This window comes from Labrus bergylta, chromosome 12, assembly GCF_963930695.1.
Source record: "Labrus bergylta chromosome 12, fLabBer1.1, whole genome shotgun sequence".
In the NCBI taxonomy this organism is placed as follows: domain Eukaryota; kingdom Metazoa; phylum Chordata; class Actinopteri; order Labriformes; family Labridae; genus Labrus; species Labrus bergylta.
In genome coordinates, this window is record NC_089206.1 from 17771278 (window position 1) to 17797682 (window position 26405).

At 39.2% G+C, this 26405-nt stretch overlaps 1 protein-coding gene across 3 annotated transcripts; it reads left to right on the top strand.

Annotated features, from left to right (window-relative positions):
- Positions 1–1960: 1960 nt before the first annotated feature.
- Positions 1961–26007, top strand: ampd2b (adenosine monophosphate deaminase 2b). 3 transcript variants are annotated; one of them, XM_020632271.3, is made up of 18 exons: positions 1961–2339; positions 17679–17803; positions 17913–18043; positions 18136–18204; positions 18298–18400; positions 18576–18768; positions 19345–19486; positions 19622–19711; positions 19914–20043; positions 20150–20344; positions 20465–20596; positions 20701–20864; positions 21594–21720; positions 21818–21981; positions 22465–22585; positions 22803–22976; positions 23880–23990; positions 24104–26007. In XM_020632271.3, exons 1-18 carry the CDS (start codon positions 2240–2242, stop codon positions 24317–24319), a joined length of 2487 nt encoding a protein of 828 aa, XP_020487927.2. In that variant the 5' UTR covers positions 1961–2239; the 3' UTR covers positions 24320–26007. The 3 variants fall into 3 exon arrangements, with proteins under 3 accessions (XP_020487927.2, XP_020487928.2, XP_020487929.2); XM_020632272.3 differs by lacking the exon at positions 1961–2339 and adding an exon at positions 10307–10480; XM_020632273.3 differs by lacking the exon at positions 1961–2339 and adding an exon at positions 13373–13523.
- Positions 26008–26405: the final 398 nt, after the last annotated feature.

Here is a 26405-nt window from a genome sequence, read left to right on the forward strand (position 1 = left end):
ATATCAGGTTGGATTGTATCAATAGACTCCTGTCTTTTGTCTTTAGCTGCCAATGAAAGGGAGAGGTTCTTTAATTTTTTTCTTTTCAGGCATTTGTACAAACTTCTTCACAGCAATAATGAAACATGACAAAACAGCTCCATAAACATCACATAAAGAGTCTTTATCCTGGTGATCATATCTTCTTTTTTTTTCCCCAGGAAAGCATTAATAGATACTAGTGCCCCAATCAATAGAGAAGCACTCAGCGATAATAAACCCATAATAATACAATTTATTGGTCATACAGAATAATGATTTTGAAAATCAATCAAATCAATTCATCAATCAATCGTTATTTGTATGTTGCCAATTCATAACAAATGTTTTTTCAAGACACTTCTCAAAAAGAGCAGGTCTATACCTTACTCTTAATTATATCATTTAAAAAGATCTAACATTAATCATGAGCACAGTACTATAAGCAACAATTAGCAAAGTAACAGTGACAGTAGAAACTGCTTTAAACAGGCAGAAACTTCCAACAGAACAGATCTTATGTTGAACAGCCATCTGCTGCAGCTGCTTCGAGCTTGGAAAGTAGATGCAGAAAGAAGAGACGGGCATAGAGAGAAACAGAGCAACAACAATGAATGAAATAGATGTATAGACAATGCCGGTAATGAGGGTAAAATTAATAATAATTTTAATAATTATTATTATCAAATAATAATAATAAATGTTTCTAACAAATATAAATTTACTCTAGAGAAAAATAACTTTTCTTTTGCAAAAATGATTTAGTTGCTGAGCATCTCATTACATAGTGACCTGTTTTTACTTGAATACATACTTAATACTTTAAATACATAAATTGTAAATATATCTTGTATACATTGTAAGTACAGTATAGACTGTTCTAAATTATGGTGATCTGACTGTGAGGTTTACATACTGCAATAAAACCACTAGAGGGCGTTGGCTCCTCAGTAAACATGCCTCTGCTGCAGTGGTTTTTATTAGATGCCAGTCTTTGACTTCATAATTTATCAGTTTGCAGCCTGTTTCTTCCTCTTTTCACCTATTGATTTATTGTTTACAGTATGCCTTTATATAATTTACTGTTGTACACACTGAATGTGTTCTTTATTCGAGTAAATGATTAAAGATTCCAGACAGCCCTCTCCTTCACTGTATTTGTCTTTCCCACACAGAGATTGTGCAACACAGAAGAAGAAAAAAAAACAAGAATACATTAGTGCAGGTGTGCTTTGTTACTATGGCCCCTCTTTGTACCATCTGTCCTCTTATGAGAATGAGAAGTCACAATAAATACATGATTAAAATAAATATTGATAATAAAGATTTCTGAATTTTACAAAAGTGTAGGCCTTATCATTCAGGACCTGCAGAAGAAGGGTAACAACATGGTGTTTATCGAAGAGGCTATATTTTTACAACTAGGCTATATTAAACAATAGGAGGTTAATGATTGTTCAACTTATCACTGAGAAAAATATTTGCTGACCTATTGAGCTTTTGGTCATGTTTCAAGAATCATGGCCTATTGGCTTGAAATAAACTAATGAAAATAGAAGTCATCAATAGGACAAATGTAACTGTTACAAATTTAAGGGTCAGATTTTTGGCAGGTAGGCTGTAAGTTTTATAATGGTCACCATTGGTGTTAGGTTATCTTTTTACTCAACTTCTCTCCAGGTCGGTTTGCCTCATAGACTGTAAATAATTATTGTGTAAATAATTATTTTGTAACAGTCTATGGTTTGCCTACAGGGCAATTTGTGGTTGTCATGGTAACAACAGAACTGCGCACCTTACCCTGTGTTTGTATTTTGTGCGTCGCAGGGGGTACGCCGTGCCTCTCCATCACTCCCATCCCCCCCCCCCCTCTCAGAGCCCCCTGCCTTCACAGTGCTGCAGCTCATGTAGCCTACCGAGATTCTTCCAGAGGTGGGCGTGACCTGTTTCGCTGCAGAGGGATGCTCCGCAGCCCCACGCCGGACCAACCAGCGTGGAAATCCCTGCACTCAGGCACGTAGCAGTAGCACACACATTCACAAACGTGCTCTGACTGCTATCAAACACCCTCAAGCTCACAGCATCTGTGCTACATCTCTGCTCTCCTCCTCTTCTCTTCCTCCTCCTCGAGCTCTCGTCCATCTCTGTCCTCCGCATCTCTGACTCATTCAGCGATTATTATTTCCAAACCGCAGCAAGCCATACCACCCAACGCGGAATAATGTCCTCCAACCTGCCCCCCGGGACCGCAGCTGGGGCCAAAAGCAAACCCCTGTCCCCCTTCAGGAAGCGAGGCAGCCTTCAGTACACAGCCAGCACAGGTGAGACATCTCGGCGTGCGCAAGAATGTTTTGGTCTGCAAAACGTTGACACTTGACTTTAGAGCTTCAGCCTCCAGGTCTTTTGGATGCAGACTGCATTTATATCGACTTCTGATTATTTTACCACATTTTTAAAAAGAAGAAAACATTTGAATTACTTGGACACCCTGCTTGTAGTTTGGGGAAATGCAAACCTGTTGATTAGAGAGGATGCACTCTGCATGTGAAGGATTTTGGCTCAAGTAGGTTTCCCCAATAAAATGCAGTGTGCTTGCTCTTATAGCTTTTCCTTTCATCCCTTATTATCAGGCTTGTTTTTTTTATTGATGCAACATGACCACAAATATTCCCAAGCAGCAGTAAAGCAAAGCGTTGCATTAAATAATGGTTGCGTAAGTTTGCTGCTGTTTGGAGAAAAGTTATGTTTCAGTAGTTGTTGACACTTTGGCTTATGTCACACTGTCAAAAATGTCGCACAATGTTAAATAATGCAAGGTAAATCTACGGCATTTCTTATTCCTATTCTGAGGCTTGTCCCTTGAGAACAGCAGTTTGATTCTTGTTTGCCGTGTTTTTTTTATTTAGCCTGATGGTACTATTTAGCCTGGAGTGAATATGTAGGTTGGTACCTCACAACATGATCCCAGCTGAATGACAGGATTAGCCTTGATGTATGCACAAACTGATCAGCCTTTATCCAAACTACAAAGAGTGAGACTGAATGACCAACGGAGTACCAGCCATTTAAAGCCCCCTTGTCCATTCAGGTGAACCTTAACACGTTATCTCTGAAATATTCAACATGTTCCAGTTTGATATCATGTAAATATCGCTAACCCTATGCAGCAGATTATCACCATTAAGGTCTATTAATGTCATCCGTTAGGGGAAAAGTTATGCTAAGGTGGTGACAAATGTTCTCTCTTTTCCCCTGGCAAAGCATCTAGAAATGAAATATTAATGTCCTCATACAAGGCAAAACAATAGAGATGGTTGTACCAGATTGTCAATATTTTGTCGTTTATATGCATTTAGAGTTAATGATATTTTCTGCTTTGCAGTTTTTCTAAAAATTAGAATTGCGTAATATAAAAAACATCCATTGTCTTAAATATCTACTGTATCTTTAAAAGCCTTACACACTCAGGTCATGTTGCCACTGGGGACCAAACATACTGTGACCATCCGATGACTGTCACAAATTCAGTTGAACCCTTACAACAAGTGATTCATCAGCTCTCCCCTACCATCAGGATGCTCCCTGTGATTACCCTCATTTACAGCTTGCATTGCTGCAAATGAGGGTATGTTTTAGACCACAGGAAAGGCAGACTCTGCACAGTCTCTGCAGAATCACATCAAGTCAACATTCACATTGTATGCTGTTAAAGCATACAAGGGAAGCATCTGAGCAGGCCGAGATGACATTTAGGTGACTCATCATCTTTTGTCTTTTTTTTTTTAAAGGGCACTAAACTATCTTTGGGCTGATCATTGAGTACTGTGGATGCAAACAACAACACGTGATGCGGAAACAGCTGCAGACACATTATCATTGCGAGTAGAAGATCAGGGTGCGGATTGAATGATTGGTGGTGTCATTGTGATGATGCTTTTCTGGAATCTAATGAAGCCACTTATAATAGAACCATTCATTATTTGTCTGACATTTAGATTTCACTTGTCTGCTTAATTAGCTTAATTGACACTTAGCATGCTGGAGAATCATGAGCTTATTAGATTTCTTTAATAAAATAAAAAAACCTAATGATCTTTCTGCAGAACCATCAGAACGGCCGAGAGGAATCGATGTGGATTGATGCAGCAGCATCTAATCAGCTTACAAATAAATGAGTTTGAGCCACTCTCAGCTTAGCCTTCTCTTTAGGTTCTTACACACATGATACACTTTCCCACGTCTATCTCATGTGCATTTTGTGAAGAGCTGAGGCATAGCATTGTACATATTTAGCACATTATGGCAGGGTTTGTAGAGTGAAATCAGCAGTGCGTGAATCACTTCTCTGGCTGTGAAAAAGGTAGTTCTGAGATTAGAGCACTACCCACTCACCATTTAGCCTACTCTGTGCCTCATGCTGTTCTGCTCTTGCTGAACAATAGAAATCAGAGTGAATGATAAGGAGGAGAAGAAAATACAATGATCATCATAAGCATTGCTTTACATTACTTGAGACCTCACATTTGCTTAATAGGGAGATTCATAACCAAGAGAGCTGTGATGGAATATTTACATCTTTAACATAAAGCTCCTGGATGTGAGGAAATTTTGCGTTTGTGTTGTCTCAAGGTCCCCTGTGTGGACTAAGTTTTTCATCTTATCTCTTTGCCAGTCTTGTTCTATCTACATGTGTAGGTAGTATTTTCAGAGGAAAAATCTCCTCCTGTTTTTTTTTAATAGTCAAATGTATCATTCACTGTTAATCTCTGCAGAGCAAAATGTTAAAGAAGTCTGATTATGCAGTGAGCTCTTAATCTCCTCATTTGATGGTTATGGTTACAGGCATTAAAAATGACTTTATAGAAATAATCAGTTATTTCACTGAGGGTCTGGTTTGCTTTTGTATGTCATAAAGAGTCATTAGGTTCTAACTGCTACATTTATTATTGTTAGTCTTGTGCCTATTATAATTATCATTATTATAATTGTTAATATGAATCGCAGAGCTGCTCGACTTTGATGTGGTAATCTGTTCCACAGTTTCAGGGCAGCTGCTACAAAGGCTTTAGGTCCCCTGGTTTTAAGCCTAGTGTTTTGAACATCCAGGAGCAGCTGGTTTGTTGACCTCGTTGCTCTAGACTTGAGTGTGAAAATGAATAGGTTCATCAGCCGGTTCCAGTCCGTTAAGCACTTTAAAAGCTAACAACAAAATTTCAAAATTGATCCTGTATCAGAGAGTAAGCCAGTTGAGGGATAGCAACACGGGTGTAATGTTGCCGTCTTTGTCTTAAGGAGGCATGCAGCCACAGTTTAAACCAGCTGCAGACGTTGGATGAATGACCGGTTCGTTCACATATACAAAGAAATACAATAGTCAAGTAAATATGTAACAAATATGTGGATCACCCTCTCTAAATAATTTCAGTAAATAGCCTACAGTGAGGGAGATAGGCTTTTGCTTTAGCCATAAGTCTTAGCCGATAGGTGCTCGATTTAACAACAGAAGAAATCTGGCTATCAAATTTGAAAAGCTCAAAATAAACACCAACATTCTTAACAGAAGGGTGGATATTAGAGGCTAAAGGGTCAAGAGAACCCACATCTTTAATTTCAGGGTGTCCAAACACAATGACCTTGTCATTTAAGTTCAGGAAATTTAAGGTCATCTGTGTTTTAATGTGTTTTAGAGTAGACAATCCAGGAAGGGGTGGATTGAACCCCTACTTTTTCAATTCCATTTGCATGTAGATTTGTGCAATATCCTCAAAACAGTGGAAAGAGACTTTTATTTCCAAAAATAGGGGGCAGCATATATAATCGGTTTTAGACTATGGTGACGTGATTTACAGGCATGCTGCAGAATCAACTTTCAAGCCACTTGACTCTGTCTATCACTCTGCTATCAGATTTGTCACTGGTGATAGAAATGATACTCACCATTGTGTATTTTATGATAGGATTGGTTGGCCTTCTCTTGCGGAAAGACGCAAAAAACATTGGTATTTATTCTTTTTAAAGCCCTTACTGGTAAGCTGCCTCCATACATTTCAGCATTGTTGTAATGGAATTGTGGAACCTATTGCACTCGTTCCAGTGACTGGCTGATACTTAAGGTCCTCCGGGAACATTCAGATTTGGGAAAGACTGTGTTTTCCTGGAATGTCATCAAACAAATTAAAAAAATTAGGACTCTGCCCTCACATGCAGCCTTTAAGGCCAGAGTAACGGACCATTGTTTATCAATTTGTAACTGTTTTTAGCTGTGTTGCTGGCTGTATTCTGGATATGTACTGTTTTCTCTGTTTGTTTGTTTTAGCTGATTTCTTTTCTTCTTTTATACTTGCTTTTTTTTGCATCTCTTCTTCTATGCTGTGAGCTCGACGTCACTGTAAATGAGGGAAACCTCAGTGTCGTAAGTGTTGAGTGAAAATAAAAGTTTTGAATTTAAAAATTAAAAAAAACAGGATGGGGCCCAAAACGGAACCTTGACGGACACCAATCTGTTCAAAAAAGACCAGCGTTCACTACCTTTTGGTCCCATATAATGTCCCAAGCGAGACAGGAGGAACATTTGATCAACATTGTCGATGGCAGATGTTAGATTTTTGAGAGCATGGGGATGCAGGCTCTTTAATCGGCAGTTAAAATTTGATCATTTAAAAGTCAGATTCATAAAAAAAACGGAGCAGTTTCAACACTATGACAAGATTTTCACTGTGACTGAAACTTTTGATTCGACTCATTGATTACTCAAAATGTTTGCAGCTGTGTGAGAACTACTTTCTCAGGAACTAGAAATAGGTCTGAAGTTAGAACGAACAGAAGGTTGGAGATTTTGTTTTGATCAGGTACTGTACAACAGCACAAGTATTTATTCGTTCGTTGGAGGAGGAGGTTGAGCTTCAGCAATGAGAATTCTCAGTAAAGTGCTTAGCCTAAAGGCTTCTCTAGACTGCGATTTTTTGCAATGTTGTAAGTTTGTTGCAAGCCAAATTGTGCGACACAGATCTCATAATGTTGGGTACAACATGCATGTACACTGTGTTTAGGTACTTGTGAATAAGTAAGTCAACACGCAGCCTCATCAGTGTGCAGCTGAGGTTGCCATAGCCGTCAGCAGAAAACAGGCTCTAACCATATTGGCATTCATGTGCAAAAAAAAGATGAGGAATTGAAAAATAAGGACATTGTTACGGGGAAAAGAGAACAAATTGGGATGCCAGTGTTGCAAATAGAGCTTAAAATAAGTTATGTTATTGTTAGCATACGCTTTCAACAGCCCTGGCGTCTGTGTGCTCACACTGATTAGTGCTTCTTCTCTTAGTTTTTTTGCGGATCACAAACAATTTCAATGTGCCTATTTTCCCACCTACTGTACAAGAGTGTGTACAATCACATCATTTACCTATACTTTTGAATTCTGCCTGCCAACCTTTATAAATTATATTTACGTCATATAAGAATAAAAATCCCCCCTTATCCCCTCTCCTTCACCCCCTGTGCCAGGTATTCCTCCCATGTTCCACTCATGCTCTGTAGCTCTGATTTTCTCTTGCAACCTCTCTCTCTCTCAGCTGCATACTTACCTAAATGCAACTTCATATGTTCCACATTTCCCTTAATTCCACGTATTTCACACTTGTCACTGTTCCTTTTCCCCATTGTATCACTTAACCCAGTATGACCCAACTTAAGTGTCATTATGATGATTTCCTCCCTCCTGTCCCTTTCTTTGTCTCTTTGTTACAACTTTTGTTTCTTTCATTTGTACACCCCCCTTCCTTTCTCATCATCCAACCACCTTTTCTGCTTTTGCTTCTCATTTCCCAAAAGGAACTGGGACTGTGTGTAATATCCTTTATCAGGGCACCTTAGTTTTTCAGCACACTCATTTTCTTTTACCCCCTCAAATGCAGGAGCCCAACAAAACTGCACATCTATACCACCCATGGGAAGTCTTAGCAAACTGTGATGAAGTTCTATGAGTAAATCTTCTCTGATAGTGTTTGTTGACTATACTGTATACAGTGTTTCCAAGATAGCTATTGAGTTTGTGCATACCACCCCCCTACTGTACCTGGTCTGACCTCCTCCACCCACTGTAAACTAGTAATGGCTGCGGTACTGTATATAAAGATATTTGGTCTGTCCGTCTTTTTGAGAGATATTTTTCAAATTCAGGTGTGTACACATCTATTCCCACACATTACTGCTCATTCTTTTATCCGTCTGTATAGATTTTGAGATACATGAAATGACTGCTCTTCAGGTATACACTTGTTAAAACTCCCACTTCATTTATTCCTCGTTCACCCAAGTTCATGCCAAGTTTAAACCTGGAATATTCCCAACAATTCTATGTTTCTTTGTTGCAGAGTTCTTGTGCGCTTCTTTTAAGCTTGAAAGTGTGCAAGTTTTACTCTCCGTAGCTTTACACTGATAAGTGCATAGTTTGTTGGTAGTTGACGTAGATCGTAGACGCATTTAAATTGTGAGATGATTGTCCTGAATTTCTGAAACTTGCAAATATTTGTCACAAGCTATCTGTGGTCATCTTTGACCCTCTCTCAGAGTGCAATGTAGCCACAATCAATTTGGAGCCACAATCACAGATATTGCCACGATTGATCATCCGTCATATGGTATGGCCTAAAATCATACAGTCTGTACCTGGCATAAGTTGCAAGAATGTTAAAAAAATATTTAAAGGCAGCACATTTCAAGTTTTTATTGACAATGCACTGACCTGGAACACACATAGACAGTCTTTGTAGCCGATTACAACAACGGTTACATTTCTTATGTCGTCTGAGAGTTCATGGAGTTGATCAGAAACGTGTGTTTATTTTTGATCAGGCAGTCTTAGAGAGTCTAATCAGGTTAGGTATGGTATCACATCACGGTTTGACGATCTGTCTGAGCAGTTAAAAACCAAACTGAAATGTCTGATTTAGACTGCATGGAAAATGATAGGAGGTAAACATCACACATCCCTGCAGACTATTTTTGAAAAGGCTTACTTACTCTAAGGCAAGCCAATAAGATTGTCAGTGAGCCATCCCATGTTCTACATACAGAGTATGAGCTTCTGCCTTCTGGTTAGAGGTTCAGAGTTCCCCGTTGTAGACTTAGCAGGTTTAAAAACTTGTTAATCCCTGTTTCTATAAAACTTTTAAATAGTGGCAAATAAGACAGATAGACACTGGAATATAATTTGTCCTTGCATCTTTGCACTGGTATTTAAGGATCTGATGTTATTTATGTTCTGGACATTAATAATGTTCATTCTTTTATGTTTAATGTGAATGTGAATGTGATGTTGATAGTTGTCTTTTTTTATGGCTGCAACATGAGTGAAGATCCCAAGACAAATGTATCACTTTGTGGGGCAATAAAGTTAATCTTGAATCTTGAATCTTTAAAATGTTAGTGTTTGTTCTCCTTGAACTTAAACTTGAGATGTGCTGCTTTTATAGTATTTATTAGTGTAAGAAAAGATGGTCCAATACTGTCAAATGAAAAAATAAAATAATAATGGTTTTAATTTCAAAACTAAATATGTTGTACTTTATAATAATGTCATTTTTGAAATGGTCTGGTGGTTAATGGTCCTCTTTTATTTAACACACTTAAAAAACATGTTTTTTTAATTGCGTGCACAGACTTTGAATAAATGTACAAAAAATGCAAAACTACAAGAAACATCTTTTTAAGCACAAAGTGTACAGGGGCTATATGTCAGAAAAGCCCAGAAGCACTCTTGTTTGATTTGTATTAGTGGACTGTAAGATCATCATTGTTGATGCTAATTAATATGTTAGCAGCAGCATTATGATGTTACAGTACCAAACCTGTGTTAACCCATCATATGTTTCAAAGTGTATCTTCTGTGTTAAAACTGTAATCTAAAGGTAAACACTTGGAAATTGAGTCTGGTAGAAGTTCAGTGTTCATTTTAATCTCTGCATGAAAGAAATGAAAGAACAAAAGAACATGAAAGAACTCAATATTACAGCTATTATAAATGAGAAAAAGTACAGAGGCTGATAATTGATCTTTGAACACAATGTACTTTGCTCACACCTTGATCGTGCCTCCGTTGGTTGTGTCACACCTTGTCATTGCTGCATGCTTAACACAGTACACAGTCTGTGTCACAAACTGATTCACAGTAATTACGCGGGAGAGCCCTTCCTATTGTAATTAATGATTGACAAAACCCTGGGAGTATATCACCCCAACACACAGATAACCTCCAGCCTGCGTCTGTTCTTCTGTTACTCATACTGTATTGACCGACATCTGGCCTCGCAGAGGTCTTATGGACTTGAACCCTATGGGTGGGACCCCCTCTCTGTAATGCAGCTCATACTTTATGGTCTGGTGATGCACTAGATATACCTGATGCTGAACTGTGTTTGCAACACATCGACCTGCGGAGAGCCAGAGTCTTGTTTGAAAGGTAAAGTGCATGCTGCTGGAGACATGATTTTAGATAAACGCATGTGTCTGAAATACTTCTTGTTTTGGAGAAGGGTTCTTCTTAGCATTATAAAGTAACTTAGGTGCTGTACTTAAAGATCTTTTTGAGTTTCTTGTACTCTTCAATTAGATACAATTTTAACTCAATCTCAACAATATTTCAAAAGGATTCTTGTTCTTTTGACTTCACCTTGTTTATTTTACAGTACTAGCTACTTTACAGTTTCAAACCATTGATAGAATACATGTTATCAGTGAATGCATTGATCAGTTAATGATCACAAAACTAAACCTCATCTATTTCGATAAACAGCTAAATTCTTTCATTCATTTTCAACAAAAATAAGAAGAATATTTTGGTTCAAGCTTTTTCAATGCACACTTTATCCTCCTCTCTGTCAGAGTTGACTGTTAAAACCTTCAGCTTTTGGCTATCTTGGCAGGGAAAACAAATCAACACTACACTAGCGCTAAAATTTTTTTAAAAAGAATGCTGTTTTTCTTAAATTTTTGGTTTGAATTTACATGATAGACAATCCATCTATACAATTATTGTCCAATTAAATGATATTGAATAATAAAGACATTTGTTTTTAGCCTTAAAAAACATTATCCTCACGCTATCGTGCTATGAAATATGACAAAAGGACCATTTTGCATAATGACTAATTTATTTAAAGTTCTTGGAATGTGGATTTATTTGCTGAATCTATTTTTTTTCGTACGTAAAATTTGGAAGGCAAGGCTTTAACAATACATTTTTTACTTTTTTTCAAACTAAATTAAAGACATAACTGTACAGGTTTAGTTCTTTAAATGAATCAGTTTTGGGTAAATGCTTTACTAACACATGTGATCTCTGAATGAATGGCCCATGTGGATTTGTGTGTAATATAACATTTCACCATTAGAGGGAACCTTTTGAATAAATACCACTCACACCAGGTCTATAAACAGCAATCATGTTTGTTGTGCTCCCCCCTCTTAGGGCCACAACAATTTGACCCACTCGAAAGCAATTCTGGCTTTGAGGGAACTGAAAAAAGCCCAGACACAATTATTTAACCTTAGGAGGCTGAGTGGTATTTTGCTTGCTTCTCTGCCCAGTTTATCAGCAGCGCTTCTCAGACTGGATTATTCTGGTTGAAAAGCAGCTCTGCCATGGAATAGAAATAGGACGTTTGTGTGTTTTGTTTGCAGTAAATCCTGATATAACTGTCAGGGAGTTTCAGGTTTGAGATTAGAACATATGTTTAAATTATGCTTCCATATACTGTAGTTGTGGAGACATTCAAATATACCTGTCTCATATGGATGCCTGGCTGCCTAAAAAAAATGATGCACATAATTAATGTTGCAATAAAAGATTGAAGCACGAGGCAGGTAATGTGTCTTTTACTGTGAACAAATCCCATGAGAAAAAAAGACATATTGGTCTATTCATTCCTCATGAAGCCCATTGTTGAAAAAAAAAACACATTTAAATCCTTTCAAATAGCCATACTATATCAGGGCATGGCTTTATGATAAACTTTGGTGTTTAAGTTAATTAGAAACAGAATTACTAGGCTACATACAAACACATTGACATACTGCACTGAAGTGTTGGACAAATGACAGCATAACCACTCAAACACTAAAACTTATATACAGGCCTAAGGACATAGATACTGTATATATTTAAAGTTTTAACATAAAAAAATCAAAACAACGCACGTAGAAAGAGACAATAGCGCAGTAGTGCAATGGCGTTCCACATTGAGTACCACAAAGTAGAGAAATCAGAAATATTTGTCAATATAGAAGGTAAAGGTAAAAAATGTCATTCTTTCTGAATCTCCTTCTATCCCTCTTTCCAAGCCTAACACAGTTGCAGCAGGTGGCTGTTCAACATGAGTCTGGATCTTCTTGACGTTTCTGCCTCTTTCAGGCAGCTTCACCTCACCACTGTTACTTAGCTAAATGTTGCTCAGTGCTGTGTTCATGGTGGATTAATGTTGGGTCAACAAAGGGAGCGGTCTAGACCTGCTCTTTTTGTAAAGGGTCTTGAGATAGCTTGTTATGAGTTGTCGCTTTACAAATAAAAAATCATGATGATGATGAAGATTTCTTATTCAGCCTTGAGTTTCGAGCTACAGTAAGACAACTTTAGTTGAACTATTGACAGTGTTGCACAAACGAAGATAAGATATGTTGCACAAACACTACGTAAAACCTTATGTTTATGGTTGCAAATTCATTGGATTACTAAGTCTTGGCTAACAATGGATTCAGTCAACAAATGTTTTAACACTTTCTAAGAAACTAAATAAGCCACGTGGCCCTTTTGTGCAAGCGTAGCGAGCAGCCATTGGTGTTAACCAGTGTAAATTTACATTCAGTGCAAAAGTAGAAGATAGATATGTCTTACACACTGCAGACTTAGTCAAGGATTTCACAATCACTTATCATTCTTTGGCATGAAATTGCATCAGTTTGCTAAATTATTAATCTGCTTTTTCGTCATTTTTTAGCACACACAAACACACACAGTTCTGTGTTTACAGCCTGGGTAAGCATGTTCCAGAAGCTGCATCCTTAACAGGGTTAATGTGCTGGCCCTTTAATTCTGTTCATGTGAGAAGAGATGGGAGCAAGGATTCATTATTAGACATTCAGGCTGCCGCTATTCAGCCTGCAAAAACAAAACAAAAAACTCACTCTATACAGCTGAGACAGCACCGTTTAATTCTCACGCACATGAACAGACGACACAAACAACCCGAACACAGATAAAGTGCAGGAGAGGGGGTTTAGTTAAAGAAACTCACTGCTAGAGAACACACATCAGCTGGTGATGTACATCGCCTCCCCCCTGCCTCCTCTCCCTCCTGTGGTACATCCCAGATAGATGTCAGAGGCATTTAAATGAGGAGGATCAGCTCCAGAGGCAGCGAGTGCACGACAGCTGGCCTGAAGAGAGCAGAGGGGGTCACACACTGGGATGTGAGGGGGAGTTCATGGATCTGCTGGACCAGCTCTTTGTATGTATGACAGGGACAGATTATAGGGAATAGAGGAGATGACTGTTTGACTGTGTGAGTGTGTTTGTGTCTGAGCGGTCATGTGTTTTTGTCATTTTTGTCATTAGACTGTGAGTGTTTGAAGTGTACTTTCTTGCCTCTCTCCATCCCTCTCACCTCTCATGGTAAACCCGTCTTGAAAGGACAGCAGATGCCATCCTGGGCTGTTTGCTGTTGGGCATGTTCCATCTCCCTCCCAGGACAGCCTCTCTCTGTCTCTCTCTCAGCCTCTCCCTGTCTCTCTCTCCTCTCTTGGCCTTGTTAGCTGCTGGTTAACGCAGGCTTTGAGTATAGACAGGTATGCTCCACTACCCCCATCCTGTGCAAAAGCACAATAACGCTCTCCTCTCCTCCCCTAACCCTCCCCCCACTATTTTTCCTCTCCCTCTTTCACACTCACTGCCACTCTCCTCTATCTGTCCCTTGACAGCTTTGTGCAATAGCCCTGAGCAGTTCTGTCTTTAGTGCAGAGGAGAATGTGTTCTGATTGATTGTCCCAGAAACTAGCTTTCTCATGTGTTTTGGAAACGGTGCAGAGATGCAACTGTGCACAAAGAAGCAGAGCAGATCGATAAATTGTGCTGACTTCAGCTGCAGCTGTGGGATCAGATCAAAGGGTTGTTTACCAGGATAGTGGGAATCTTTACTTTACATTTCTAGCATTTCTTTTCTTAACGGTTCAAGTAAGAAGGCTGACAGCTGCGACAGAACACACAAGAGAGATTTCTACAAGAATATCCACATGGGCCTGCAGACATGCAGTTGATGCAGCTGCACAGATTAAAACATCTCTGGCAGTAGAAAGAATTTGACTGCATATCCGAAGAGATATCAACTGTATCATGCAAAGTCAGAAAGAGATGTTGGAGGAGAAATCATCCCCACCCTCCGACTAAGACTTGATGTGATAGTGAGCAGCCAGTTTTCATTTTTGTTACTCTGAATAGTGTGAAAAACAGTGCGGGAAGTTAAGCTGATCAGGTTTGTTGTGTGTTGGTTGTCATATGTTAAATTAACAAAGTTTTCACAAATACGAGTCTTTCAAGTAATGTATTGAAAAAAAGAAGAAATCGGAATTGTAAAACCTTTAGGAAACTTTTGGCAATGCTTTCTGGTTTCTGTGTGCATGAGCTGTGAGTACGTTTACCTTTTACTGTGAGTCAGCGGCATTCCCTGTGGGCTGCATATCAAATTTGTATAGTCAATAGAAGCAGGTAGACAGTGGTTGATGATGCATGGCTGGTCTGATGCTAGAAACACAGAATGGGAGAGAGGAGAGAGAGAATGAGATACAAAGAAAGAGAGTCTCTTGATAATTCAGTGTAATCAGGCTGAATTATGTTAATGCTAATATATTGGGAAATTCAGACAGGGATTCTTTGCTGTTTCTGAAAAGCTACAACAAAGGCAAGAAGAAAAGAAAACTGCACTGTCGATTAAGTTTTACAGGATGTCATTTGACCTCTGACCTCTTGCTCTCCTCTGGCTTGTATGCTTCGGATGACTTTTCTCATGTGATTTTCTCATGGACCTGCTTCTTTTTTGCAGTTTGAGTACCAGAGTTATGCTCTGTCTTGCTGCTGAAATATTCATGCTGTGGAAGACCCGCGGTTAGCTGATACTATTGACCTTGTTCTGAAGCTTGTCTATAATTGAACTTGTTATTGTGTCAGACACCTTGTAATTTACGGGCACTTGTTCTGCTCTCCTGCTGCTACGATTAAATCAATAAGAGCTTAAGCCAACTAGGTTATGTTCAAGTGAAACATGGTCGACTTTATTTTCTGAGTTGTTTGTTCTCCAACAGTGGGGGGATGAGTTGTTGCGTAACCATAGATGCTACTGATCCAAATATAGCAGCCATTAGGGGATTAGCTCTGGGCCCGACAGGCTTGGCTAGGCTTGGCTTTACTGCAGCCCAACGTGGATGTCTTTGCTGCTGGTACCCTTCTGCCCTCCACACCAGTGTCCGCTGTTATCACTGTAAAATGATATGCCTCCAAGCGACAGCAGGGATAACATCTTTGCCAGCCGTTACATTACACAGACGTGTTCCTTCCTATCAGCAACTATCAACTTGGTGGCAGACTTGAGGACAGTTTGTGTCACATTTTCATCAATTGAAGGCTGCTCTGGACATGGATAATGAAAGTATTTTAATGGTGTAGTTTTTATACATGATATACCCAACATCTCCATAGGGGTTCTAGAGTACTGTGTGCAGAGTACACAATAGTTCTTTTTTTTCTAAGCTGCTCGTTAAACAAAACAAAAATAGTTTACTGAGGATTTTTGATTATTTTCTCTCAGTTAAAAATACAATTGGTTGTGTCAGAACTAAATTTGTCTGACTGATTGAAGCCAACATCTCTCATTTATTTCCTCATCCATGAGTTGCTTAAACTCAGCCAATTGCTGATAAATATTTAGAAATACATCTATTTTTTTATTTTTTTTGATATCTCCTTTTTGGCTTTTTAAGCCTTTATTGTAGAGACAGGACAGAGGACAGAGTTGGAAATCAGGGAGAGGAAGAGTGGGGAATGACATGCGGGGAAGGAGCCACAGGCTGGATTTGAACCCGGGCAGCCGACTTCGAGGACTACAGCCTCTGTACATGGGGTGTGCAAATAACCACTAGGTCCACTGGCCCACCTAGAAATACATCTTTATTACTTTCAGAAGCAAAAATCACATTCACTAAAGAATACAACAAGTCGGTGCTACTACATTTAATACTTAAGCATTAGGTTTCCAATAAGTTGCTTTAGGGGCTAAAATTACTCATTTTACTTGATTGCTTCAAATGACATCTTCCTAAAATTATTTTTGCTTTAGTCTCACCTCAATATGTGTACACTGAGTGTTCACTTAAGTGATTCTGCCTGAGATATATGCGCTGCACACTCTTGAGTATATTGTGACTTTGCTTCCTTGTGGTTTAGACAAACTTCAGTGTGTTGTGTGGGAAGTGTTGATTGGACAGTGTTAAGGAGAAGGTGCTAAACACGTGACCACACTATCACCTCTTCTCTCTTTTTAGCTACAGCTTTTGCCGCCTCATAAAGTGTTTCATACATATAATTAAGCTTTTTGTCGAGTCCTTACCGGTCCAGTTGATTGGCCTGTCTCTACTCCCTCACTGCCCCTATAGAGCAGACAGACTCAGACATGCTTTGTTAAATAAATCAGACTTTAATTAGACGGCACACAGCACTACACAGAGTGCACAGACTGCATGTATCAAACTGAGTGCCCCCTTTAACCTTCCTGTGTGTATGGTCTATAAATACTGATGGACAACAGGCTCACTGACACTCTCGTGTTCACAGGATGAAATATTCAGGAGAATGATGAATATTTCAGTGGCAGGTGCGTAGTTTCAAGGGGAAAGATTAATATCATCGCAGGTAGGCCGCCAAATGTACACCCCGAGAGGACACAAGAGTGAATACATTGTGTCTGCTTCCTGTTTCCTGTTTCTCACCTCACTGTTGAAATACTTTTCTCCAAGCTTCCACTTACAGTCATCCTTAGCCAACGCTTTTTTTCCCAGTGACTTTCCCCCTTCATTTTTCTTTTTTTGCTTTCCTTGACAACTGGGTTTGTATAAAACTTGAGTCTGGCGATGGCAACAATGGAGGGCATTACATGTGTGTGTGTGTGTGTGCTGATGGGCTCCCCACCTGAATGCTCCATTGTGTCTGGGGTCACAAACAGCTGCTGAGCTCAGACCCACTGATGGAGGAGCAACAAGCTTCTGCAGACTGTTGTGGTTACTGTGAATGCATGATGTGCTGAAGGAATGAAGAATTGTAAAGACAGAGCACCTGTACTGGTCTCATTCACAATTCTTTTTCATGTTCAGCCCACTTTCTCCATGCTGGGTAAAATGAGAAGACATTTGCTGTTTTTATCAAGGTTGATAAACTCATTGACAGTATAGGATGCAGCTGCTGCCAGCTAAACTGAATTATCCTCTTCTAGAAATGAAATTACTTGTGCCTTGCACCAAGGCATTGATGTTCCATCTTTGATCAAAACAAGGTGTTTAACGACTTTTTTTCTGTTTTTGTAAGGTGCTAAATTTTCCTCTCCCCCTTTTTTAATCTCTAGTTGATCTCCGTGGTGCACGCCACCTCCTCACTTCCCAGCATTCCTTGCCTGGTATCCCTGTGGCCTTGAAACAATCCATTGATCTGCGTACATCCATGGACGGGAAGTACAAGGAGATAGCTGAGGTAATAACTCAGTGATTATGCTTCTGATTCAGGAATCGCTTTAAACGTGCTTGCAGCTAGATGTTTCGACTTGTATCATGTCCTTAACTGTTTTTTTGTGTCTGTGAAGGAGCTGTTCTCCCGCACACTGGCGGAGAGTGAAATGCGCAGCGCTCCCTATGAATTTCCAGAGGACAGCCCCATCGAACAGCTGGAGGAGAGACGTCACCGCCTCGAGCGACAGATCAGCCAGGATGTCAAGTAGGTGTCGTGATAGAAAAACAGGTTTGTTCGTTATAATCCTGAAGTTAATGATGTTGAACCGTAAGTGAGCTCATTCTCTCTGTGCTCAGGTTTGAACCCGACATCCTCCTCCGAGCCAAACAGGAGTTCATGAAGACTGACAGTGCCACAGACCTGGAGTGAGTGCCAACAGTGAACTTAAAATGCTTTAAATGTGTAATCTACCAGGGTTGAAAATAAATGTTGGTCTATGTCTGTTGATTTATCATTAGATACATGAAGGAGCAGAGCCAAGCTTCTGACCTGCAAGAGAGAGAGCTGGTTAAAGAGAAAGAGTATCAGCGTGTCACGATCTCTGGAGAGGAAAAATGTGGGGTAAGCTTGAGTCACAGCTGAAGTGACGAGAGAAGAAGACAAGGAATAAAAATACTTTAAAAGTGGAAGAGCTTGGCACACTATTACATTTGTGATGTTTCTCACTATTGAATAACTCAGTTTTGTGTCTTTGCCTCTATCTCCATTTGTTTGACTCTGTTCTTCCTTCATCCAGGTTCCCTTCACAGATCTGTTGGATGCAGCTAAATGTGTGGTGAAGGCTCTGTTCATCAGACAGAAGTATATGGGTCTGTCGCTGCAGAGTTTCTACAGGACCACCGCTCGCTACCTGCAGGAGCTGAGTGAGAGACCTCTGGACCTGGAAATATTTGCGGAGGAGGAGTTCCCAGAGACCACAGCCACCGCAGGTGTTTACACATGTGCACATCTGCACCACCACAGTAAAACCTCTAACCACTGCTAGCCTAAAAGTTTGTTATTAGTGTGTTTTTGTTTTTCCAAAAAACTATTCACATAATTAAAGCATTAATCATTTGATTTGTGTAGATGAACATCTAGAAAAAAAAAAGTACAACATGTGAAGCATAAGAAACCGATCCTTATACAATCGATTCAGAGAAAACAAATAATGGGAGAAGACAGTTACAAACATCTAGAGGTAAGAAATAGAAGTGTCCTCCCTACTTAGATGAATGAGAAATACAAGATATAAGAGATATCTTATAAGCAGCCAGAAATCATAAGGTAGCATGTTGTTAATATCAGAATAAATCGCATGTTGTTAATATAGGAATGGGAGTTATTTCCAGTGTCATGCGTGTTGCCCTCTCATTAAGATATAACGGTGCACAATCACAGATTTCACAGTCCATCTGTCACACACTCCTGAACCTGCTGTCACAACATGTAGTCTGTTTGAAATGCATGTGCGCTACCACCTCGTTCAAAGCCATGACACAATGCAACGCTCTGTCTCCTCTCAGATGCCACAGTGCACCCACCTGTTTCTGAAAAGCACCCATATGAGAACCAGGACCCTGCCAGCATGCCCCCTGACATGGGTTATGGCTGCAAGATGGTGGATGGTGTCATGCATGTATACACGGCGAGGAACGTCATGGAAAAGTGAGGCGTTTGTTAGGAATCACTCCACTCACTAAAGCATGCATGCTTTATTTATTTTATAGATCGTACTTTTTTAGACTCATACAGTTTTGTTTTAGCGAGAGTTTTCTGCTTAAGTTTTGGTTTTGCTAACAGGAGCACAGAGCTGGAGCTTCCTTATCCAGACCTGCAGGAGTACATTGCAGATATGAACGTCATGATGGCCCTCATTATCAACGGACCAGTGTACGTTTTTAAATTATTTGATACATGTTAGTATTTATAACAGGCATTTTGGATGTGATTTTAAATGATTAAGATATGTCAATAAGTGTCACAGCTTTTTCTGTCTACGGAATAGAAAAACAATTCAAGCTAAATTTAATATTGGATTTTTAGATAAAAGCAAAAATTACGCATCAATTGTTTTTGTTTTCTTTTGCCACAGGAAGTCCTTCTGTTACCGACGTCTGCAGTACCTGAGCTCTAAGTTCCAGATGCACGTCCTGCTGAATGAGATGAAGGAGCTGGCAGCACAAAAGAAAGTCCCACATCGAGACTTTTACAATATCCGTAAGGTGAACATGAGAGCTGTTTCTACTGAGCCTTATTATAAGTATTTGTTGAATCCAGAACCACCTCCTAGGTTAAGCTTCTTATCTTTTTTATTTAAATATTTTACAGGTGGACACACATATTCATGCCTCTTCCTGTATGAACCAAAAGCACCTGCTGCGTTTCATAAAGAGGGCCATGAAGAAGTATCCCAAGGAGATTGTTCATGTGGAGAACGGCAAGGGTCAGACGCTGATGGAGGTGTTTGAGAGCATGAACCTGACGGCCTTTGACCTGAGCGTGGACACACTGGACATGCACGCGGTTAGTCACACTAACAGCTGAGTTCATGATGATACTTTTTTTTTTTTTAAGTTATTAAACCAGACTTGATGATCATTGATGAGACATTGTTAAAATCTGTGTTTTTTTTGTCATGTGCAGGACCGCAACACTTTTCATCGCTTTGACAAGTTCAATGCCAAATACAATCCCATTGGAGAGTCCATCCTGAGAGAGATCTTCATTAAAACAGACAACCATATTGAGGGGAAATACTTTGGTCACATTATTAAGGTGATCAGTCATGCCTTAAACACTGCTGTTGTCACAAATGTCTGCAGAATGACCGGCTATGTCTCTGGCGCCCCCTGCTGACTCTTTATGTTACTGCTCTTCAGGAGGTGATGGCTGACCTGGAGGAGAGTAAGTACCAGAATGTGGAGCTCAGATTGTCCATCTACGGCCGCTCCAGAGACGAGTGGGACAAACTGGCAAAGTGGGCCGTCAAACATCTCGTCTACTCCAATAATGTGCGCTGGCTGGTGCAAGTGCCTCGACTATTGTGAGTAAACACATTGACAGGAAATCTGAAACGATTCTGCATGTTAAATAATATATATCTGTAACAGGTTTGACTGGGAATAAAAGGCTCTACATATAAATGGACGGTATGAGCATAATAAATGATAATAAAGTTTTATACATTATAGCAATTAAAATGATATTTTTTTATCATCTGAACTACCCTTCTATATATTCTTCATAACAGTTGGAGAAAAACAAAAAAATAAATTAATTGGAATATTAACATTTACAACTATAATGATAAGAAAATGGGCAGGACTACAAATTATAACAGTTGGAGTTGAGTAATTCTTTAACTTACATTAACAGTTATAATAATGATAATAGACGTAAGGCTGATATTAATAGTTGTAGAAGTTGGAGTCTGGCATGTCCACAGCAACAGGCTGTCTGAGCAACAATCAAGAGGAGTCTATGAGACAAGGGGGCTCAAGATCTCCCAGGAAGATACAGTATATGGTTAGTAACATGAATGGTATGTGAAGATTTACAGTTAGTGACATGAAGTTATACGATCAGAATGCATACAGATAGAGAGAGTTAGAGAGAGAGAGTGGAGCTGAGTCTGCATTTTATGACTTACAATCTAGTCTTCGAAAGCATAACTAGGGGCTGGTCCATGCCTGAGCGAGCCCAAACAATAAGCTTTAAATGAGCAATAAAAAGGTAACATTAAAGTATTCTCACGTGAGTTTTTCTGTTAAAGTGACGTCTACCACACAAAGAAACAGTTGTCCAACTTTCAAGAGATGTTGGAGAATATCTTCATGCCTCTGTTTGAGGTTACAGTAGACCCCGGCAGCCACCCAGAGCTGCACCTCTTCCTACAGCACGTATGATGTCTTAACTATGGACTCATGTACTCATATTTTTTCACATGCAGCCAGACTTCAGAGGGTTTCATGAATCTCTTGTTGGTCGCTCTCACAGGTTTTGGGCTTCGACAGTGTTGACGATGAGTCTAAACCAGAGCAACTCATCTTCAATCTGGACAGTCCGCTACCAGTCAACTGGACAGAGGAGGAGAACCCGCCCTACTCATACTACCTCTACTATATGTATGCAAACATGACCGTGCTGAATCACCTGCGCAGGTATGTCACTACATTTCAGTCTTACTGCTGCTGTAATCTGCCTACTGTCCCTGATAATATGTTTTGAGGTGTTTACAGTGAAAACAGGTAACAGTTACTTTGGGAGCGATCACTCACTTCAAGGTGGTAGTTAGACAAAATGCATGGACGTTATTCATGGTGCGCAGCCCGGGTTCTTTATCCACTGTCATATCTCTAAATATATATAGATATAGCTGGACATTATTAAACTTTCCACATTTTTTAAATAAAGAAAGAACAAGCTTTCAAACCAGTGCAGCTTGTGTATGCACTTTTTTGCATAAACACTATCTTCTAAGCTTCTTGAGTACAATGGGAAACAGAAATCTAAGAAATACAGCCCACTCTCATTAACTCAAGTAATGACAACGCTGAACTCCTTTTAAATCTGTTGATCACCCTCCCAATCTTCAAATAAACCCATAATAACTGAGTCACTTTCTTCTCTCTGTTTTGTCCCAGGCAGCGAGGGTTTCACACGCTTGTCCTGCGTCCTCACTGCGGGGAGGCGGGGCCGATCCATCACCTGGTGTCCGGTTTCATGCTATCAGAGAACATCTCTCATGGGCTGCTGCTCAGAAAGGTGCAATGTCAATATCCTGAGAACGGATTAATTTCACACAGAAAAGAGAGTTCATCAGTAAAAGAGCTCATGAGGAAATGAATGTAATAAAAAAAGAAATGGTGCCAGTCCTCGGCTCGTTTACATCAACTCCGCTATCTTTGTTCATACTAATACTTTAATATAGTGCACTGTCTGTTTATTACATCTCAAACCATGATGCATTGTGTCCCTGCAGGCTCCTGTGCTGCAGTATTTGTATTACCTGGCACAGATCGGCATCGCCATGTCTCCTCTGAGCAATAACAGCCTGTTCCTCAGCTACCATCGTAACCCTCTGCCAGAGTATCTGTCCAGAGGCCTCATGGTGTCTCTGTCCACAGACGACCCTCTGCAGTTTCACTTCACAAAGGTAAGTGTGCACAGTCGCTCAAACACATTCAGAGAAACAAAAAAGATACATTGAAAATAAAAAAAGAGCATAGGTTTTTATTATTAATGGTTTATATCATCTTTATTTCTCAAATGTACACTAAGCCAACACACATGCTACATAAATGTAATTAAAGTCAGCGTTGTCTGACACTGAGTAAGGTGCACACCTGCCTTTTTAATAAAGCATTAATCAGATACATATCAGGGCATTAAAGATAGAGGAACACCGAATGTCACAGACCGGATGTCAGATCCTCAGAAACTCTGAGCTCATTTGAACTTATTACTGTGGTTCTCTCTCACATTTAAAAGAAAATACTAATTTATTGATGGATCATTGTTTATATATGTTATCTGAATCTGCAAATTAAGAAATAACCCAGGTGATCACTGAAAACAAGTGAATTGAGGAGCTGAATGTGTTCTCCTTAAATGTAGAGGAGTAAAGGGATACTGAAGTAAAGTATAAGTACCTCAAATGTGTCATTAAACTGGACTCGCTGTTACCACAAGTACCTACAGGTGGTGCTAAAATGAACCACTTCAAACATAAAAGCTAGTCAAAGAAGGCCTTCATTAGTATGAATCAATCAATTAATCAATCTTTATTTGCATAGCGCCAATTCATAACAAATGTTATCAGATGTATATGCAGTATATTTTACTAATCGCCCAATTTAGAAGCAAGAAAAATACTAACTACATACCTTTAAAACATTATTAACTGTTACGATCCCCTTTTAGATTTATTCATTTCTATGTTGACTTGGTTTAGGGAATCTGGTGTTTTGATTTCCAAATAGTTTTAGTGAGCATGAATCTACTTTGTAATAAAGAAATCGTCTGGTAAGCAGTGTTTTACTGTGCTGTTTGTTGATAGGAGCCGTTAATGGAGGAGTACAGTATTGCTGCTCAAGTGTGGAAGCTGAGCTCCTGCGACATGTGTGAGCTGGCCAGAAACAGTGTGCTGATGAGTGGCTTCTCTCATAAGGTATCAATCATATCTTTGGAAACGTTAAATATCAATCCATATGACTGCCTGTCTTCTTATTGTTCTGCAGACTGTTGAATTGTTTTACTCTAACCCCGCCTCCTTTGGATCAGGTTAAAAGCTCATGGCTCGGCCCAAACTACATCGCAGAGGGGCAGGAGAGCAACGACATCAGACGCACAAACGTTCCTGACATCCGTGTGGCTTACCGATACGAGACCATGTGTGAGGAGTTAAATCTGATCACACAAGCTATCCGCACAGATGAGCTGGAGACCATTGAGGAGGAGGGGAGTCTGTGTATGGGAGCTGTGCAGGGAGAGAAATGAACATGCGACAACACTCTACATTCCCTGTCTGCTCATGAGGACTTTGTATGCATATCAACATATCACACCTTCAAGGAGACGAACACTTGTTACAAGACGATATGAGAGTAACTATCAGAGAGGACCTACGATCTGTGTACCCAGTGTGTTGATTTCCTCTAGTTTCTCTGAATCATGCTGTTTAATTTCTCATGGTGATTTCACAATGTCTTTTCATCTATTTATTTTAAACTATTGTTGTTATATGTATCTGTCCAAAGTGTGCATATACTGAACAATATAGGCATTCAATTTTCAAAACATTGATGAAACTTCATCAACAGTATATTTTAGAAGCTCATTGTAGCAGTACACACGATTTTGAGACAGTATTTTATTTTGAGTGTAGAAATAAATCATGGTTTTCAGGAGCTGCTAGCTCCAGTGTTTCTCAGGTTCAAATATGAATAAGCTGTAAATGTAAGTAGAAATCAAATAAAGAAAAACAGGCTACACTTCACACAACCGTTCATAGATTGAGATTAGTTTTATTTTGTTTAGCAAAGCTTATGCACATAAACAATATAAAGCAGAAAAGGTTTTGCTCCATGCAAAGCAGCCTGAAATCTATTCCTACATTTATACAAATATAGTCAGGAGATTCCATTTACATTGGACATATGATTGGCCGATAAGATTTGAATACTGTTTGCATCCTTTAACTGCACTCATTTTAAAGCCTGTGCTGTTACAGTCATGCCCTATTTACATAGAGTGTTTTGATTGGACAGCACAAGAGGTTTCCTAGCAACCAATAACTTCTCATTATTTTAAAGTGGCTAAAACGTAATCCTGCATTTTTAATACTGGAACCTGAATAGATAATCTATTTATTAATAATGTAGGAACAACTTTTCTAACACACACTTTCACACTTCATATTTATGACTATGACCTTCTTGGGAGTCGATGTGATTGATGGATGAAGACTTCTGTTCTGATGACCTCAGACTTCCTGAATCCATGGCTACTACCTGCTTACCTAGTTATAAAATGTTTCAGTAAAAATCTGTTTAGTATTTACTGCAAAACTTCTCTATCTTTTTGCCTGAGTCAATTCCATACATCCCCATATAATTATCCACGGGACAATACCTCATGCTTTTCAACAAGCAGAAAACAATCTACAGTATTCCTGCAACTGTTACTGACATCAACATGTTTCCCAAAGCTGTTCTGTGTCATATTCTTGCTGTTTTTACAGCCTTTTGCATGAAGGCACGTATTTGTCTCTGTTGTGCAGTAAAGCTACCCAGATGTAGCATCTTATTATAGTACATCTTATTTTGTGGCATTGTTTCTATTGACAGTCTGAAGTGTTACTCTGATCTGATCCTCTGTGTCTGGACGTTTAAAACCAAAAAACATTGACAAGTCATAGTTCAGTGAATCATGCATGATGTGTTCTTCGGTTTCCAACCCTTGCACAAGTTCAACAGTTGCCAAATTCATGAATAAACTATTTTTTAGAGAACTACAGTCAACTTAGCCTGTCACACCCTTCAGTTTTTGGTCCTGATGTTATCTGTTGTGCTGTTTGTTGCTCAAAAGCTTGGCATGTCGTTCTCAGAGAATTATGTGTGCTGTTTGTGAAATATTATTTAATTATATTTGTGTCAAAGAAAGAATAAAAAAGTGTTTACATCGTGGTTCTTGGTGCAGTTTTGTACATGCCAGGATAAAATGAATGCCTTCTGAAACTGAAAAATGCAGGTTAGAGGAGATTTTTTTGAAGAAAGAAGAACAATACAAAAGAAAATCATCATTTACATAACTATCTAACTCCTTTAGATTCAGCCAGTGATCATTAGTGTGGCTATTTGGAATCTGTGTGAGTGAAACAAAGAATGATTTGTGTGGTGGATTTGCTCATTACACTGAAATGTGGGTCAAAGTGAGCCAGAAGAACAATACAAAATTCAGAAAAACTACTAAAAATGTCCTTACTGACACCAATTTATCAATCAATCAATCAATATTTTTTTGTATAGCGTCAAATCATAACAAGTGTTATCTCGAGACAGAAAGAGACTATGTGATAATATGC